Below are 16,579 nucleotides of genomic sequence, written 5' to 3'. Positions count from 1 at the left end.
GTTGGCTGGGCCAATTTTAACCAAACTTGCCACAAAGCATGCCCACTAGCTGTCATCCCCCACACACTTTTAAGGGAGTGCCTAAGGGTCTAGCCACCAGAATTCGACGCATCTGTTCGTCCCCTGGCTTATATCAGGAGCAAAGTGGTCTTCTTAAGTCCCACCTATGCAAAAGAGGCTACAATGCCCGCAACGTACAAACAGCTATTGATGAGATGGCGGGACATGACAGGCAAAACCTATTACGCTACAAAGAGAAAGAAAATATCGGTAGGGTCCCTCTGGTAACCACATACCATCCCGTCCTTAAGAACCTAAGCGGTATCCTTCAAAAGAACCTACCAATTCTACATTCAAACAAACGAATGGCAGAGGTCTTTAAGGAACCCCCATTGGCTGCATACAGACGCCCTAGGAACCTAAAGGACATGGTAGTAAGAACCAGACTGGACAACCCATTACCTAACGGGGGCTTTAAGACTTGCTCTGACAGAAGATGTCTTCTTTGTAAGCACAGCACTGACACAGACAGATTTAACAGCCCTGTTACAGGCCGCAACTACAAAATACTAGGAAGTTTGTCCTGTCATACTGACAACTGCATTTATCTCATCAGTTGCAAAGTTTGCTCCAAACAGTATATTGGTGAAACAGGAGATCTCCGCAGGAGAGTCAATAACCACCGTTCGACCATTAGGACCAAAAAACTCAATGAACCCGTTGGGGAACATTTCAACCTTGAGGGTCACAAATGGGAGGACATGACAGTAGTGGTGATTGATCATAACCCAAGATGGACAGACGCTCAGAGAAAAAGCAAAGAAAAGTTCTGGATGCACAGATTGAAGTCATTCCGCCCCAATGGTATTAACAAACTGAATGACTTCACCAGAATGAACGTAAACTAGACCCGATTCCTGATGATACCAAACAAGATTATTCTCTCAATTTAGTGTAAACTCCACAGTTAATTTGCGTCACCAACTCTCGAACAACCCACATAACTATGTATTGCTTACGCCTTTGTTAATTAATTATTAATTATTTTTTACCGATAATCAGTCCTAAAACATTTCAAATTAAAATTTATAATAGATCATAATTCATATGTTAAAATGCCCCTTCTATATTATTTTTCTTTGGTTATTCTTTATCAAGTATAGTTACGCCATTTTGAGAGAATGAAACAATGTACGATTTACTGATTGTCGTAATTAATTAGCATAATTAATTCGTTCAATTATGTAAATCGCACTTCACCCGAGTATACCCGATAGACCGGACGCATTTCATAGCGGTCCGGATTCTTTCTTTAATAGTGTTCTTAAAAATTTCCAAATCAACATGTAACTTAGTATGTAAATATATAGTGTTTAGTAGTAGTGCTAGTTGTTTTTTGTTTCGCTTTTTCCTTTGTGACTTTTTAACTCTTTTCTTAGTCCTGAGGAAGGGACAGGGCGTCCCGAAAATTTGACAATTTTTATTGTTCGTGTCGTTGGTCATTTTTAGTGCTTTATATATATATATATATATATGTTACAACAACTCTGAAACTAATATAACTGCCCTAAGTGAAGAAATATTAATATAGAAAGCACAAAGAAATTCACTTTTACATGGATACCCACTTCCGCCCCAGCCCGGCATTTCTAAATTTCATTTAGTAATTTCCAAGTAAGTTGTTTTTACTTACTTGGAAATTACTAAATGAAATTTAGAAATGCCAGGCTGGGGCGGAAGTGGGTATCCATGTAAAAGTGAATTTCTTTGTGCTTTCTATATTAATATTTCTTCACTTAGGGCAGTTATATTAGTTTCAGAGTTGTTGTAAAATGTGCTTTATAAATAGTAATTAATTTCATTACAACATGTATTGATAACAATCCTCTGTTAAAACTAATGTCCAATAACTGTATCTCACTTCTATTCTCAATGACCGTGTAGTGTAGGGCAGCGCCGCGAGAATTCCATCGGCATCGAAAGCAAGTTTTTTAACTTGCCTAGATAGCCGAGCGGTCTAGCGCGCTGTTCCTATACTGCTAGGAGACAGATTCCGAAGGTCGAGAGTTCAACCCCGGGCTGGGGCGGAAGTGGGTATCCATGTAAAAGTGAATTTCTTTGTGCTTTCTATATATATATATATATATATATAAATATATATATATATATATATATACTGTACTATCTCCCGTGGTGTAACATCTTGTCGATCCGTAATGCATGCACTGTTGAAAACCAACGAATGAAAATGAGATTAAGCTCCGCCCATTCTGTGACGAAAGCGGTCCAACATCTCTTCAACCGGTCCAACATCTCACTCAGTGGTCAAACATCGTTTTTTTTTATGCCCGGTCTGCAAACATTAGAAATGTTAGACTTTTTAAAGACAAATAATGTATATATTTGTATATCGGAACAAATTTTGAAAGGTATAACAAATAATATTGTTTAATATTTGACACTTTGAATATAAATAAGAAGTATTAATTAAGTTACATATGTTTATTTTCTTACTGCACTAAAAAATATTAAGGAACAAGCATATAGCTCTCTCGTATACATGGTTACACCTGTACAAATGCATTTTTTTCTTTAAACATGCACGTGTCGCAGCGCAATCCGGCTGCACTGATTTTTGCCGAGTTGGGAATTTAGAACAAAACGCGGCGTTAATTTTAGAGTAAATGATCACGAAACACCCACAACAAGGTCAAGTTTGTTTTCTTACGTAAGTAAAAAAAAATTTAAACTCATATACTAGTATTTAATTTCTTGCAAAAATATAATAATAAATAAATATATAATTATAATTTTTTGTCTTCTCCGCCATCCAAACATGGTTTTATTAAATCCTTTTAAAATTCATTTACTTATTTGTTAATTTTAGTTTTTGATTTTAGTAACTTCTTTTTTACTTTTTTTCTCTCTCTCTCTCTCTCTAATTAATATACTTGCATCGATATATACCATGGCATGTGTACCATGTACATGGTACACATTTATATTAAACGAAATCTACTGTATATTTGTATCCAGTTCTGAGTGAAATTATACATACTCCCCTCAACATTATATTCTCTATATATGTACATGTGTATTGTTTTATAAACAATTTTCTTGGTTATATATAAGCTAGACGTGAGAAACTACTTCACACTTAGAATTCATGTCATCCCGGATCGACGTTTAACGTTATCATTTCTAATTTTATGTTATTTTTTTCTAGAAAGCACAGTGTTCGCATGTCAGTCGTCCGTGTTACAGGGCTACCTTGAGATGGTAATTCTTCCTGATTACAATCGTTTAGAAGGAGACACTTCACTTTAGTGGAATCAATATGCCGAAATCATCACGTCCGCCTTGCTATTTGGTTAAATATTCATTACCCAACTGTCAAGGTAAAGCCACGAGGAATTCCGCATGAATGTAAACATGGCCGAGGTGAGTAGCGTACGTGACGGAGCGAACATCCCCATGGCGTGTCAGTTATGCAGCTCCGACGAGCGGCTAATGGTCTGCTCAGGGTGCAGGAGAACTTGGTATTGTTCCAAAGAGCACCAAAAACTAGACTGGAAATATCACAAGAAAAACTGTAAACGAATGAGAGAGGAGGAGGGGGAAACTAAACACAAGCATGGCATCACGTTAACTCCTTCATCGTTGGAGATTCCACGCTACAAAGGTGATGGCATCGCGCAAAAAATGTCTGCCGAGGCAATGACCCAGAACATGAATAAAATGAGCCAAAGTTTACATGATGATTTAAAGCTGACAGATGATAAACCTATCAAGAAGAAAATATCGGAAGAGTTTTACACCAGTCAGTCCAGCAGCTCAGGACGTAAGGTCCTGACAGATGAAGGGAGTTCCGAGTCGTACATTCTTCATTCAGCCGAGTCTGCACTAAACGAGCCCGTGTACCACAAACCCCCAGCCCAGATCTCGTCCCACAGTCAAGAACTACGTTACACCCCCTCCGTCCGCTCTTACGAAGATGAGCCCGTCGACAACATGCATGCATACCTCAGTGTTCTAGAGTCTCGAAATGAAATGTTAGGAGATTACGTTGTGAAGTGTCTCCATACTTATGGAATTTGTGTTATGGACAACTTTTTAGGAGAGACAAAAGGATTATCTATTCTGGCAGAAGTCAAGACGCTTCACAAGATGGATAAAATGACGAGCGGGGAACTGGTCAACCGCAGTCTTGGATCTAATGCACAGCGAATCCGTGATGATTTGATCACTTGGGTGGATGGACGTGAGCCAGGCTGCTCAAACATTCAGTTTTTAATTTCATCCATGGATGCAGTGATTTTAAAATGCACTAAGAAACTGAAAGACTGTACCATAAATGGTCGTACAAAGGTAGGCTTCCAGATGTTACAGTGTTTTTTGGGTACCTCTGTGGTATTGTGCATTGTATTCATATTTTATGCACTTATTACACCTTCCAAAATTATAGGTCAAAGGAGAATATACATTTTATTGTGTCTGTCTGTCTGTCATTGTTCATTTTTCAAAATGCCAGTACTCCTGTTGCAGAGTGAGACTTCCCCTACATGTACAATCAGACTTCCCCCTGGAAGCTTGGCTCTATAGTGTGACTCCCCCCCCCCCCCCTACCCGAGGGGAATTCTTCATGTTCTTATCCCAAAGTTGTAGTTCCCCCATAGTCAGATTCCCCCGGGAAGCCTGGCTATAGAATGAAACTTCCGCCTGGAGGAATTATGACTTCAGAATTAGGGCTGGGACGATACAACTTTTTCTATATCGATACGTATCACGATATTTGAGCCACGATACGATATGTATCACGATATGTTTAATTGCTTATAAAATCTGTTTTTGCATTGAAATAAACAAATTATTTCTTTGCAAATAAGAATAATTTATTCAAAATAGTTGTTTATATGTTGTAAAGCAAAAATATTGTACTCAAGTGGTGTTAATTATTATTTATTTCATATCTCTATTTATATTTATCTTATTTACTTTATATATTAAACCTTAAATGTTAAATAAACAAAGAAAAATAAAAGTCAGATTTTTTTGGCAATACATCGATATTTCTTCATATGTATCGATATGCATCGTCCTCACAGATATCACGATATATCGATATCTCGATATATCGTCCCAGCCCTATTCAGAATGGGAGTCCCCCGTGTGAAGTTGAACTCTCCAGCCACACTTCCCTAGGAAGACCTACTCCACTACTATTGTACAGTCAGACTCCCCCCCCCCCCCCCCAGCAGGTTTTTCCCCTTCATTATACCCCCAGCTTGAAAAGTGGTAGGGTATAAAGTCCATGGGGTGTCTGTATGTCTGTCTGTTTTTATGTCCTTCTGTGCATTCGTCGGTCCGTCTGTTATACTTTGGAGTACCCTTCTCTTATCCGCAATTTCTCCTACACAGCTCAATGGAATATAGTAAGGCTTTGTCACATAATGTCATTGTGCATCTCCTATTTTACTTTTTGATCTGAGAGTTAGTTTCTGTTTCCCAGAGCAAAACATGCACTTTGCAATTATAATGATATGGGAGGCATGGACTGGGGGTATCATTTAGTGAACTCAGTCTTCACAGTACTGTACAGGAAGTTTAATCTTGCTTTTACTACATGTACTAGTGGTGCAGTGGTTGCTGTAGGTGCTGGCATGTAAAAGATCCCTCACGGCACAATAGCCTGAGTGCTGAATTATAGGACAAAATTTGCAGCATGTTGGCGTCTCCATATGAGTGAAAAATTCTAGGGAGGGACATTTAACAACATACAAACTCTTAAGAAACAATTTAGTAATAACCAAAATGTAGACAGCCATGCATTAATCCCCCCTTCAATGAAGGATCTTGATTTAGCTCTGCCTGTCCTTTTGTCCATCTGTTTGTCTGTTATTCTGTCTGTGCATAGCACTTTTGTTGTGGACAATATAAAAAAAATGATAGCTCTTTTCATCAAATTTTATATCATTTCATTTTGCTCAAATTAGTGCACCATACATAGGCAGATGTCTAATATAGTTACATGAAGTAAAAGTCAATCTAAATCTAAATTGAAACTAGATCCGCAACTGCAAAATATTTCTCTGGCTTGCAATATGGGGTTTATTCCTGAAAGCTATCAAAATATTTCATAAGTTCAATTGACCTCTCAATATACATGATGTATATTGTAATTTTTCACTGTGAAAAATTATATTGTTTCTGCGGGTATTCTGAGCAAATTTCATGGAAACTGTGAGATATACCTAGTTGGGTAAATTACTGAAACTTAGAGCATACCCCACCAAGATACTTCACACTTTGATGCTTTGCACTTTGGATATATTTGTTAAAGTTGGAAATAATTTTTTTTTCCATTGACTGCTTTGAAAGAGTTTCTGGACTAATCACACATCTGTTTCGCTTTGTTGACACAATTGCTTGAAGTGATACTGTGATACATTTGCATATTTCTCTAAATGTAAGAAAAAGTGTAATCTGCTTGCATAGAACAACATATGGATATCATAGACAGGGAAATCTCATATTTTTCACAATTTAAACTTTTCACAATTTTATCTTCTTCTCCAGAACTACTGGGCCAATATGAACCAAACTTGACACATATAGTAATTTCTTGAGTGAAAGGGATTCAAGTTTGTTCAAATGAAGGGGCACCCTGACCTCGAAGGTAGTGATGGAACGATTGTCGGCGACAATCAATTGTCGGTCGTTAGAAGCTCTTCGATGCTACTAATCGATTATAAAATAAATGTCGCCGACATCGCTAACAAAAAATAAAATTATCATACTTTAATTTTATTACCAAATCCAAGTGCAAAGAGCATAAAAGTAGTGATGAATGTTGAAAACATGGAAGCATCCCGTGTCTTGTCAATACTTTTACCGCCATGATTAAATATTGGGTTAGACTAATACCAGGAAACGGTAATATTGCAAGTAAAGGAAAACATAATTAGTCTAGTCAATCTTTAAACGTAATTACAGGGCTCGACATTAACTTTTTTTCCTACTTGTCCATTCGGACAAGTGACCAAGGCATTTACTTGTCCGAATCTCAACTTCACTTGTCCAAAAATTTTCAATAAAGTTCAATAGTTTCAACTTGAAAATTAAAATTAAGTCCATTTTATTTACACATGTCATGCGCTTGATTGATTCTTGATGTTATTGATAAATACCGGTACAACAGACACATAAAACGAAATTTAATTTACGCTTTGGGTAGACTTTACTTTATCGGGCCCCAGATCCACAAGATCCTCGCGCTTATTGGACTATGACGTAACGGCTATGTCACTCAACTGAAATGGGTTAAATTTGCTCACTATTCGACTGATTAGGGTTAGTCTTGCACCCACCTGAGAGATTAGGGTTAGTTCTTGCACTAGTATTCGACTGATTTCGGTTAGTCTCGCGTCCATCCGAGAGATTAGGGTTAGTCCTCGCACATTATTCGACTGATTAGGGTTAGTTTAGCATCTGCCCGGGAGATTTCGTCTGAACGTCTTAGTCCTTGCATACCATCGATGAATTAGGGTTAGTAACTCGTTCTTTTACATAAGATAAGAAATTCAGTTGTTTCTGTAATTTTTCGAAGATCATATAATTCAACTTTAAAGACATTTCGTTCGTTTGTTTACATGGAAGAATGGCTAAGTCCGAAAGAAATGACACTAAGCATGCGCCGCACGCGCTTCGTTCAGAATTATTCTTTGACGATTTTTTCCATGAATAAACAATATTTATTAATTTCTTTCAGAGATTGAGGTTAAAAACTACGTTTAAAAACGAAGTTTTAAACTAAACTTTTAACCGTAGAATTCATTTTTTGGGTCAAAAGGCCAAAAAACCTCGTATTTAATTTTTTTTTCGATCGCTCACGCGATCTCATATATACTGAAGTCGCCTTCGGCGACACTACATTTTAGCGCGTTTTTCTGGGGACCGGTAAAGTAAAGTCGTTCCTAGGCTTTCTGTCCTGACAATAACGTAAATGTCCACAAGTGAACCTGTCAACATCAAACAATATTCACACTTCGGTTCGTATCTTCCATGACTTTTCATTTTAGTATGCAATTAGTGAACTTCGATCCCGATCGAATGTGAACACAATATTAATATAGCGATACATATCGGGATCGAAGTTAGGATTTTATGTACAGCTTCCGTCTTGAAACTACCGATTTAGCTTTCAACAGTCGTTCTTTTTATTATTTAGAGACCCCTTTACATTAAAATGCACTTGTCCAATCGGACAAGTGCCCAGCAATATTCACTTGTCCGAATTTATTTTTCATTGGTACCGGACAAGCGGACAAGTGTTAATGTCGAGCCCTGAATTATAATCATAAATACAAGTCTAACTTCTGGATAATTACTTTTAAAACTTGCAATTTGAACTAATTAAAACTAATTTTAAGAAATAAATATGTACATGTATTAAATTAAAGGTTGGACTAATATCAGTAAAATACCCATTGCATGGACTTTATAAAAAAATAAATTCCACTTCTGTTTCATTAATCCTATATTGTTTAAAGTAAACAAAATATTAATTTCCACTTTTTAAAAAGAAATTTCAATTAAAATTTTTGAATATTTTATGTAAGTAAATGTTTTTTTTTTTTTTGGTAAAAGTCTGACAGAAATCTAAATAAAATTCAATTTTTCTATATTAATTTCATTAAAGTTCAGAATTTCGATTATAATCGATTATTAATCGATTATGCCCAGCCGATTTTTACCGATAATCGATTATGATTTTTTTCCGATTCCCCATCACTACTCGAAGGGGAGATTAATCATGTTAATAGGAAATAGTGGAAAATGAAAGGCATCATTGAAAATCAATTATCAATAATCAAATTATTGCACAGATTAAAATTTGTTCAAATCATGACCCTCATGGGTAGGGTGGGGCCACAATGGACATTCAGGTTTTAACATAGAAATATATTATTTAAGGGAATCTTCTCAAGAACAGGAAAGTTTAATATGATTGAACATATTTATATTAAAGCATATGCAGGTGTTGTAGATTCAAATCATATGACCCTCAGGAGTAGGGAGGGGCACATTAATGGGTGATCAAAGTTTAAATTAGGTATTTAAAAAAAAAATCTTTAAAAAATTCTTTTCAAGAACAGCAAAACCATGGTTGGGCATATTTATATGAATTAGCATCCTCAGAGAGCTAGACTCAAATTTGTTCAAATCATGACCCCATGAGTAGGGAGGGGGGGGGGGCACAATGAAAGTTTAAATTTGTAGGGAAAAATGTAACCATAATGATGTAAAAAAAAATTATGTAACCATCCTTAGTGTAGATACAAATTTGTCTCTTATCATTTTACCCCCCTCTTTTAAGCTTTTGAGTACAATAATTTTTACTTACCTGCAATGCTCAGGTGAGCGGTGTGGTCCCTCAGTGGTTCTTGTTGGTTTTGATTCATACTTGTAATTATACTTTGTATGAAAATTATGTCAACAAGGCATATTTTGTCATTAACTACGAGGGTTGTCCCATAAAATCGTGGACAAAGCGTTTTTCTCCAAAAGTAAAGGGCGCACTAAGCTGAAATTTTCAGTAAATGTTTATTCATCATATTTAAGTGAATCATAATGTTTTTGATAATATATATTCAAAAATAAAGATTTTATTATGCTTGAATGCGCACAAGGTACGGTCCTACGGCGCACGGTAAAAATAGCAAGGTTATATTAGAGAAGACACTAGAATTAATTCGTAATAAAAGTTTCTATATATAATATAAGGGTGAAAATTATCCTAATAAGATTCCTTAATCAATTCTGTCGTCTTTTGAAAGATTTCAAGGCATTTGGTTAATTTTTGGCAGTTTCCCGAGCATTCGAAATTGGAAAGTGGTAAACACATACACGAAAAATGGCGACTTTTGATGACGTTACGGCGCACCGGAGAGCAGTTCAGATAGATTAGGATGTTGTAATGACGCCTTACGAGACTTAAAATGAATACAGAAGAACGAAAATATGAAAAATATAACCAGATCTTTAGTATATAAATGAAATGAAAGTTTTCTTAGCGAAGTCTTCGTGGTCGAGTCCCCAGATAGTACAAAACATATGGACAGACTGCCATTGTAATATCAAAGGACGCAGTCACTGTCGACCATCGATGTGAGATTCTCTTTTCGTTGAATGATGGTGAGAATACTGTCCGTAACTTGCTAATAAATATTCAGAACATCGCATTAGTGTGCCACGTTGGTTCCTTATCTGGTTATAGACACTCACGTATGTAAATCAATAAAAGTTCTAAATTTAAGTGGGGCTTATCCAACTTTAAGTTTAGCAAAGATGAAACGTGACGCTGTTTTAGACACTTTGACGTTATCATCCGTGCGCCGTAGGGCGATACAGTACATAACATAAAATATCATAATTTGATTATTTATGCATATATCTATTTGAAATTTGCTATGTATATTCATAATATACGTACTAAAGAGTGGTGAAAATTTCAGAACTCAGTGATAATTATTTTTCAAACTAGCCAACTTGTCCACGATTTTACGGGACAACCCTCGTACTTTTACCATGTTTACTCCCTGAATTACTTTATTAAAACTTTTTGTTTGAAATATATGATCTATGCCAAATTCAAATTACTAGAAAATTAACCTTCATATCTTTCTAATCTTCATTAAGATAGATCTAAATGATCTGTAGAAGCAAATTTTCATTTCATCATCAGAATTAGATTGGTCTACCGTGATGGATTATATGAATTCGTAGTTTAGCAATTATAGTACTGTAGACATACTTTTTTCCGCGGGGTCATAATTCCGCGGAATCACAATTTCTGTTTAATCCGCTAGTAGAAAATTACGCGGATTTCTTAAACTGTCACTATATGCCTTACATTAATATTAAGTACGCTTGGACAAATTTCCGCGGAAAATTTGTGACCGTGTACATAGTGTAAAATAATACCACACGGAAAAAAGTACTTCTATAGTATTTCCTATTGTAATTTTATTACAATTTATTCTCTAATAATATTTAATGAACATAATACCTGATATGGATTTATTTAGTCATTTGTACACAATTTGATTAAGTATTTAATAGGGGTTAATAATGAACAGTCACTCGCGTGGCACAGTCGTTGGAGCATATGCTCTCTTGCGAAGTAAGGAGTTGATCCTTGTGTCACGGGTTTGAATCCCACTGTGGGATGTTTAGACCGGTCCTTCAGATGAGACGGTATAAATCGAGGTCCCATGTTGCAGTAGGTGCTGGCACAAAAAAGATTCTTTGATCCTGCTCAATGGCCCTGAGTGCCAAATAAAGGACTAAAATTTTGGCAGTTTAGAGTACATCAAACAAATCATTTTATACCCCCTTCATAGTGTTATGGTTTGGGCATCGGCCTGGATAGCTCAGTTTGTAGAGCACCTGACTGGAGATCCAGGGGTCCCGGGTTTGATTCCCGGCCCAGCCATACATTTTCTTCCTTCCTGTTCCTGTTTATTATAAATCTGTAGCAGGAAAGGGAAAATGTATGGCTGGACCGGAAATCGATTGCGGGACCCCTGCATCTCCAGTCAGGTGCTGTTCCAACTGAGTTATCCAGGCCAATAATCCGCAGTCAAAACCATTCCATATTATTAGAATAGAGGGCATATTGCTTTGCTGCTATCTGTATGTTGGTTGGTTTGTCTGTTGTCCACCAAGTTTGTTCATTGTTAGCCGGGCTTATTGCTCAAAGAGCAATTGCCGGCTTATGTGATCCTGTTCAAGGCAGGATGTTAACCCAATAGGTGCCATTTTAAAGTTACGTGCGAAAATATAGTTCTTACTCTCAACCGCTTTTGAGATAATACAAACGCTGAATAAAGCAACAAAAATAAAACGGAAGTTTTATCTATATAAGATAAACATTTGTAGTAATGACTTTGAAAACTTCATAAGTCAAAGAACATAGTTCATTAGCGTAAGGATTTTTGATAATCAGTGTTACCGTAGTTCTCTACACATACGAGGTAAAGCAGGAGAGGGAACCAGACTGGCCTGTTTGTTTACATTCAGCTGTGGTACCAGATTAATTCTGATTCTGACAAAATCGGACCATGGTATTAGGATTGAAAAACTCACTGTCAGTGTCTTATCATTTATATTGATAGTTTTAAAATAATTTTTTCATCAGAATATAAACGTGATTCATGTAATAAGAAATCCGTTCTACTCTGTAAATGAGCCCGGCTCTCTGAACTTCTGAGTACTTTGATCTTCTCAGTGGTTGCACATACTGAAATGACCATAATGAAACAGTTAACTATTACATTGTTTCTAATTTTAAAAATTAAGACTTTTCAACTAAAATTTACCACAAGTGATCATTAAGATTTCTCTATAATGATTGTAGTAAATGGTGTACTTTTAATTGTAAAATTTGATGACCTTTAAGGCCGTATGGCCTTCTGTTTTATCGTAACTATTTTGAAATCTGAGAATTATAAGATTGACTTACATTTAATGTGTTGATTAAAATGTTAAGTTGAGAAGCGGGAATCCCATGATTTTTAATCACTGGTTAACCAGTATTTGAAATGTGAGGTCTGCATTGTAATGGTTGACATTACATTGTTTTTTCTCTTTGTATAACAAGACACGTCACTTGGGGTTCAAAATTTAATTCTTATTGAAAATTTTGGAGACATTTTGATGTGTAATGTCAGCATAGTCTTGTTTTGAATTGATGTAAAAAAATTAGGTGTACTTTAATAAGAAACAGATGTCAATATTAATGCAGATTTGTTGCAGATGACACTAAATTCATGAATGCTGCTAAGAAATCGTATGAAAATACAAGACACAACATGTAAAAGGCAAATTCTTAATTATGCTAACAACTCCATAATTATCCACTGATTGGGCGAAATTTTAAATATGCCAAAGTATACATAGTATATGTCATCAATTCTATTCTTCAAAACAAAAAAGGTCTGACAACATGGCACTAAGTAAGAGTCGTGAAGTAAAGCGTCGTGATCCAATCAACTTCAGGGGTCCCACTGAGGGACGGAGAGAAGGCGGTCCTTTTGATGAGATCGGACAAACCGAGATCACATGTCACAGAAGGAGGTAGCAGGAAAAAAAGCTTCCTTAACTGCTCAAAGGCAATGAGTTCCAAGTACAGACTTGAATTTGTAGCCCTCTAAATCTACTACATGTAGCTGGCATATGGTTGTGTCTCAATTTGAGGGAGAGGGGAAAATTCTGAAAGGGATGTTAAACAACAAACAAACAAACAAAATTATAAAGGGAGATTTTACAGGTTTGCATAATATTTGCATTTCCACCACCTTTTTAGTCACCTGAGTAAACTCAGGTGACCTATTGCTATCTGTTTTCGTCCGTCGTCATCCGTCGTCTGTCGTGCGTTAACATTTAAACATTTTCAGCTTCTTCTCTGAAACCGCTGAACCAATTTCAACCAAATTTGGTATATAGCATCTGTGGGTGAAGGGGAACAAAAATTGTGAATTTCATAGTCTCTGCCCCCCTGGGGCCTGGGGGGTGGGGCAAAAACCACTAAAATTAGTGCAATCTTTAAAAATCTTCTTCTTTACTCCTGGACATCAAGCAGTCAAACTGCTGGTATGATTGTAATCAGCATTGAGTCCTTTACCAAAATTGTGAAATTTATGGCCCCAGGGTCAGGGGCTCTGGTGTTAGGGCGGGGCTCTATTGATTATATAGTGAAAATGCATTAATTCTTTGAAAATCTTCTTCTCTGCTCCTGGGTATGCTTCTCTGCTCCTGGGTATTAAATAAACTAATTAAGTTCATAGTTATGATCAGCAAGAGTGCCTCTACCAAAATTGTGAAATTCATGGCCCCAGGGTCAGGGGTTCTGATGTTAAGGTGGGACTCTATTGAATATATAGTGAAAATGCATTATTTCTTTGAAAATCTTCTTCTCTGTTCCTGAGTATTAAATAAACTAATTAAGTACATAGTTATGATAAGCGAGAGTGTCTCTACAAAAAATTGTAAATTTTTTTGCCCCTGGGTCAGGAATTCTGGTGTTAGGGTGGGGCTCTATTGATTATATAGTGAAAATGCATTAAATCTTTGAAAATCTTCTTCTCTGCTTCTAGGTATTAAATAAACTAACTAAGTACATAGTTATGATGAGCAAGAGTGCCTCTTCCAAAATTCTGAATTTTATGGCCCCAGGGTCAGGGGTTCTGGTGTTAAGGCGGGGCTCTATTGATTATATAGTGAAAATGCATTAAGATTTATTCTTTGAAAAGCTTCTTCTCTGCTTCTGGGTATTAAATAAACTAATTAAGGACATAGTTATGATGAGCAAGAATGCTTCTACCAAAATTGTGAATTTTATGACCCCAGGGTCAGGGGTTATGGTGTTAAGGTGTGGACTCTATAATGATTATATAGTGAAAATACATTACATCTATAAAAATCTTTTTCTCTACTCCTGGGTAATAAGCAGATGAACTACTTATATGGTTATGATGTGTAAGGGCTTTTCTTCCAGAATTGTGAATTTCAAGGCCCCTGGGTCAGGGATACCAGAGAGGGGGGGGGGGTTTCTTATATACTAAAAATGAATTGTTTGAAATCTGCTCCTTGGTATTAATCAAACATTTTTGATAAGCAAGTGTGCATTTCAAAAATTGTGCAATGTGTAGACCTAGGGTCAGGGGTTCATTTGTGGTAGGGGCACTCACGATTATTGCTGAATATTACTGATTAGTTGACATGCATTTTTGTTCCCTTACCCTGCTTATGGGTATTAAGTAAACAAACTAAACATTTGCTAAGTGTATAGTTACGATTAGCAATGGTGCCTCTTTCAAAATTGTGAATGCCATAGCATCTAGCTAAAAACATGAACCAAATTCAATCATTTGAAAGTTGTTGCATGATGCTCAGGTGACCTATAAGGCCCATGGGCCTCTTGTTTCCTTTAAGTAAACTCATTGTTAAATATTTAATCAGTGAGTTTAATAGCCGTCAAAAGTGGGAAACTTAAACTTAAACAAAACCTGTGGAAAGGAATATTTTTTGTACTTGTATCACATCTTGTCTTGCCAAAAGGTCAGGAATTTTTTCAGAGATTAGCTTGTGCGCGGCCTAGTACAAGATATCTAAATTTCTATGTCCATCTTGTCTAGATCTAAGAGTATGTGATCTGGCATAAGTTCCCATATTCTGTGAATGGAAATGTATAAAAAGCTTAAATATTAATGTCTTGGGAAGGATTATTTTTTTTTTATTTTCTTTGAAAAAATATTAGACGGTATTTGATACATATATACTTGTAGCTTACATTTAAGGGCTAGTACTCCTCTCAAGGTCATTTAACAAAGTCATGGCCACTGGGAAATAGATAATTACTGGTGGTAAATCGGAATAATTACACGTACCAAGAACAACTTCTATTCATTGTTCTTTCAAAAATCTGAATTTTATAATGATGCACATACCAAAATGGTACTTAAATAATAGTATATTCCTCACAAAATAAGATACGTTTTCTTTAACGGTAATTTACCCTTTGAGGAACTGTTTAAATGTGATTTTGTCGCTGTGAGATTTTTCTTGTTGACTTAAACGGGTCCTATGCTGTCGTCTATACGTGCACCTCAATTTAACAAATCTTTTCTAATTAGTGGGGGTTTTGAACTTGTACTTAGTATGAATTACTTAATATGATGTCTATGACGAATGGTGAAAAGCTAGGCTGCATTGTTTATGACATTCTGTCACTTTATTCCTGGATCAAGAAAATTCCTAACAGGTGGAAAGGCCTACGTGACTGAATGGCCGTCAACAGCTCTTCACACAATCTACACCCCCCTCTATTGCTGGAGAAGAAAAAGAATCATTATGCAAGGCGCTAGACATTAGAATAAAAAAAATAGCTTTTGCCAAATGCTACGACATTCAAGTTGAACTTTAAATGTAAACTCTTTTGGAAAAAAAAAGACAATCAAATAATTTGTACATGTATTTATCAAAGTGAACTTTGTTTTGTTTTCAAATTATACAGTTATCTTGTAAATTATATATTGTTTTGATGAAATTTACTTAGTGCTACCAGGTGGCATGATAGCTGACATTACATTAGATTAAAGAATGCCTTTTAAATGTGATGCCAGAGTATAATGTGAAAATTAGTTTTCCTGTTTGAACCTATACCAGCCTGTTTTCAGATCTTGACCTATTGATAGATGTAAATTTCACCGGGCATTAGTTCATCCCACCTTTATCTCAGAGGTCAGTTTGGAAATCGGTCAAAAACATGATCTCAGCATTTCTTGATATCCCTTTTAATTTTTTTATCTATTCCTTAATACTCATTTTTTATATATAAAAAAAAAACCCAGCAACTTTTGTTTTAATGACCAGAACAGAAAAATTAGATGAAAGCTACTAATAATATGCTTTTGACTAGATCTTTTAGTCACCCTCCTGGCCCAGTGGTAAGAACATCTGCCCTAGATCGAGTCACGAAGTAAAGAGTCGATCATAAGGATTGACTCTTTACTTCGTG

General features: G+C 36.0%; 1 protein-coding gene across 1 annotated transcript in view; it reads left to right on the top strand.

The window, feature by feature from the left end:
- The first annotated feature begins 3,218 nt into the window (after positions 1–3,218).
- The window catches only part of LOC134264112 (egl nine homolog 1-like), a 28,289-nt gene continuing 14,928 nt past the window's right edge, over positions 3,219–16,579 (top strand). Inside the window, exon 1 of the mRNA XM_062746414.1 lies at positions 3,219–4,368. Coding sequence (XP_062602398.1) covers positions 3,421–4,368 — 948 coding nt within the window. The 5' untranslated portion in view covers positions 3,219–3,420. The remainder of the gene's footprint in view (positions 4,369–16,579) is intronic.

Source organism: Saccostrea cucullata, unplaced genomic scaffold (genome assembly GCF_032062105.1).
Source record: "Saccostrea cucullata isolate Sc308-1 unplaced genomic scaffold, CSIRO_AGI_Scuc_v1 ctg3048, whole genome shotgun sequence".
Taxonomy (NCBI): domain Eukaryota; kingdom Metazoa; phylum Mollusca; class Bivalvia; order Ostreida; family Ostreidae; genus Saccostrea; species Saccostrea cuccullata.
Note: the sequence above shows the minus strand (reverse complement) of the source record. Positions and strands in the feature narration are given on the sequence as shown.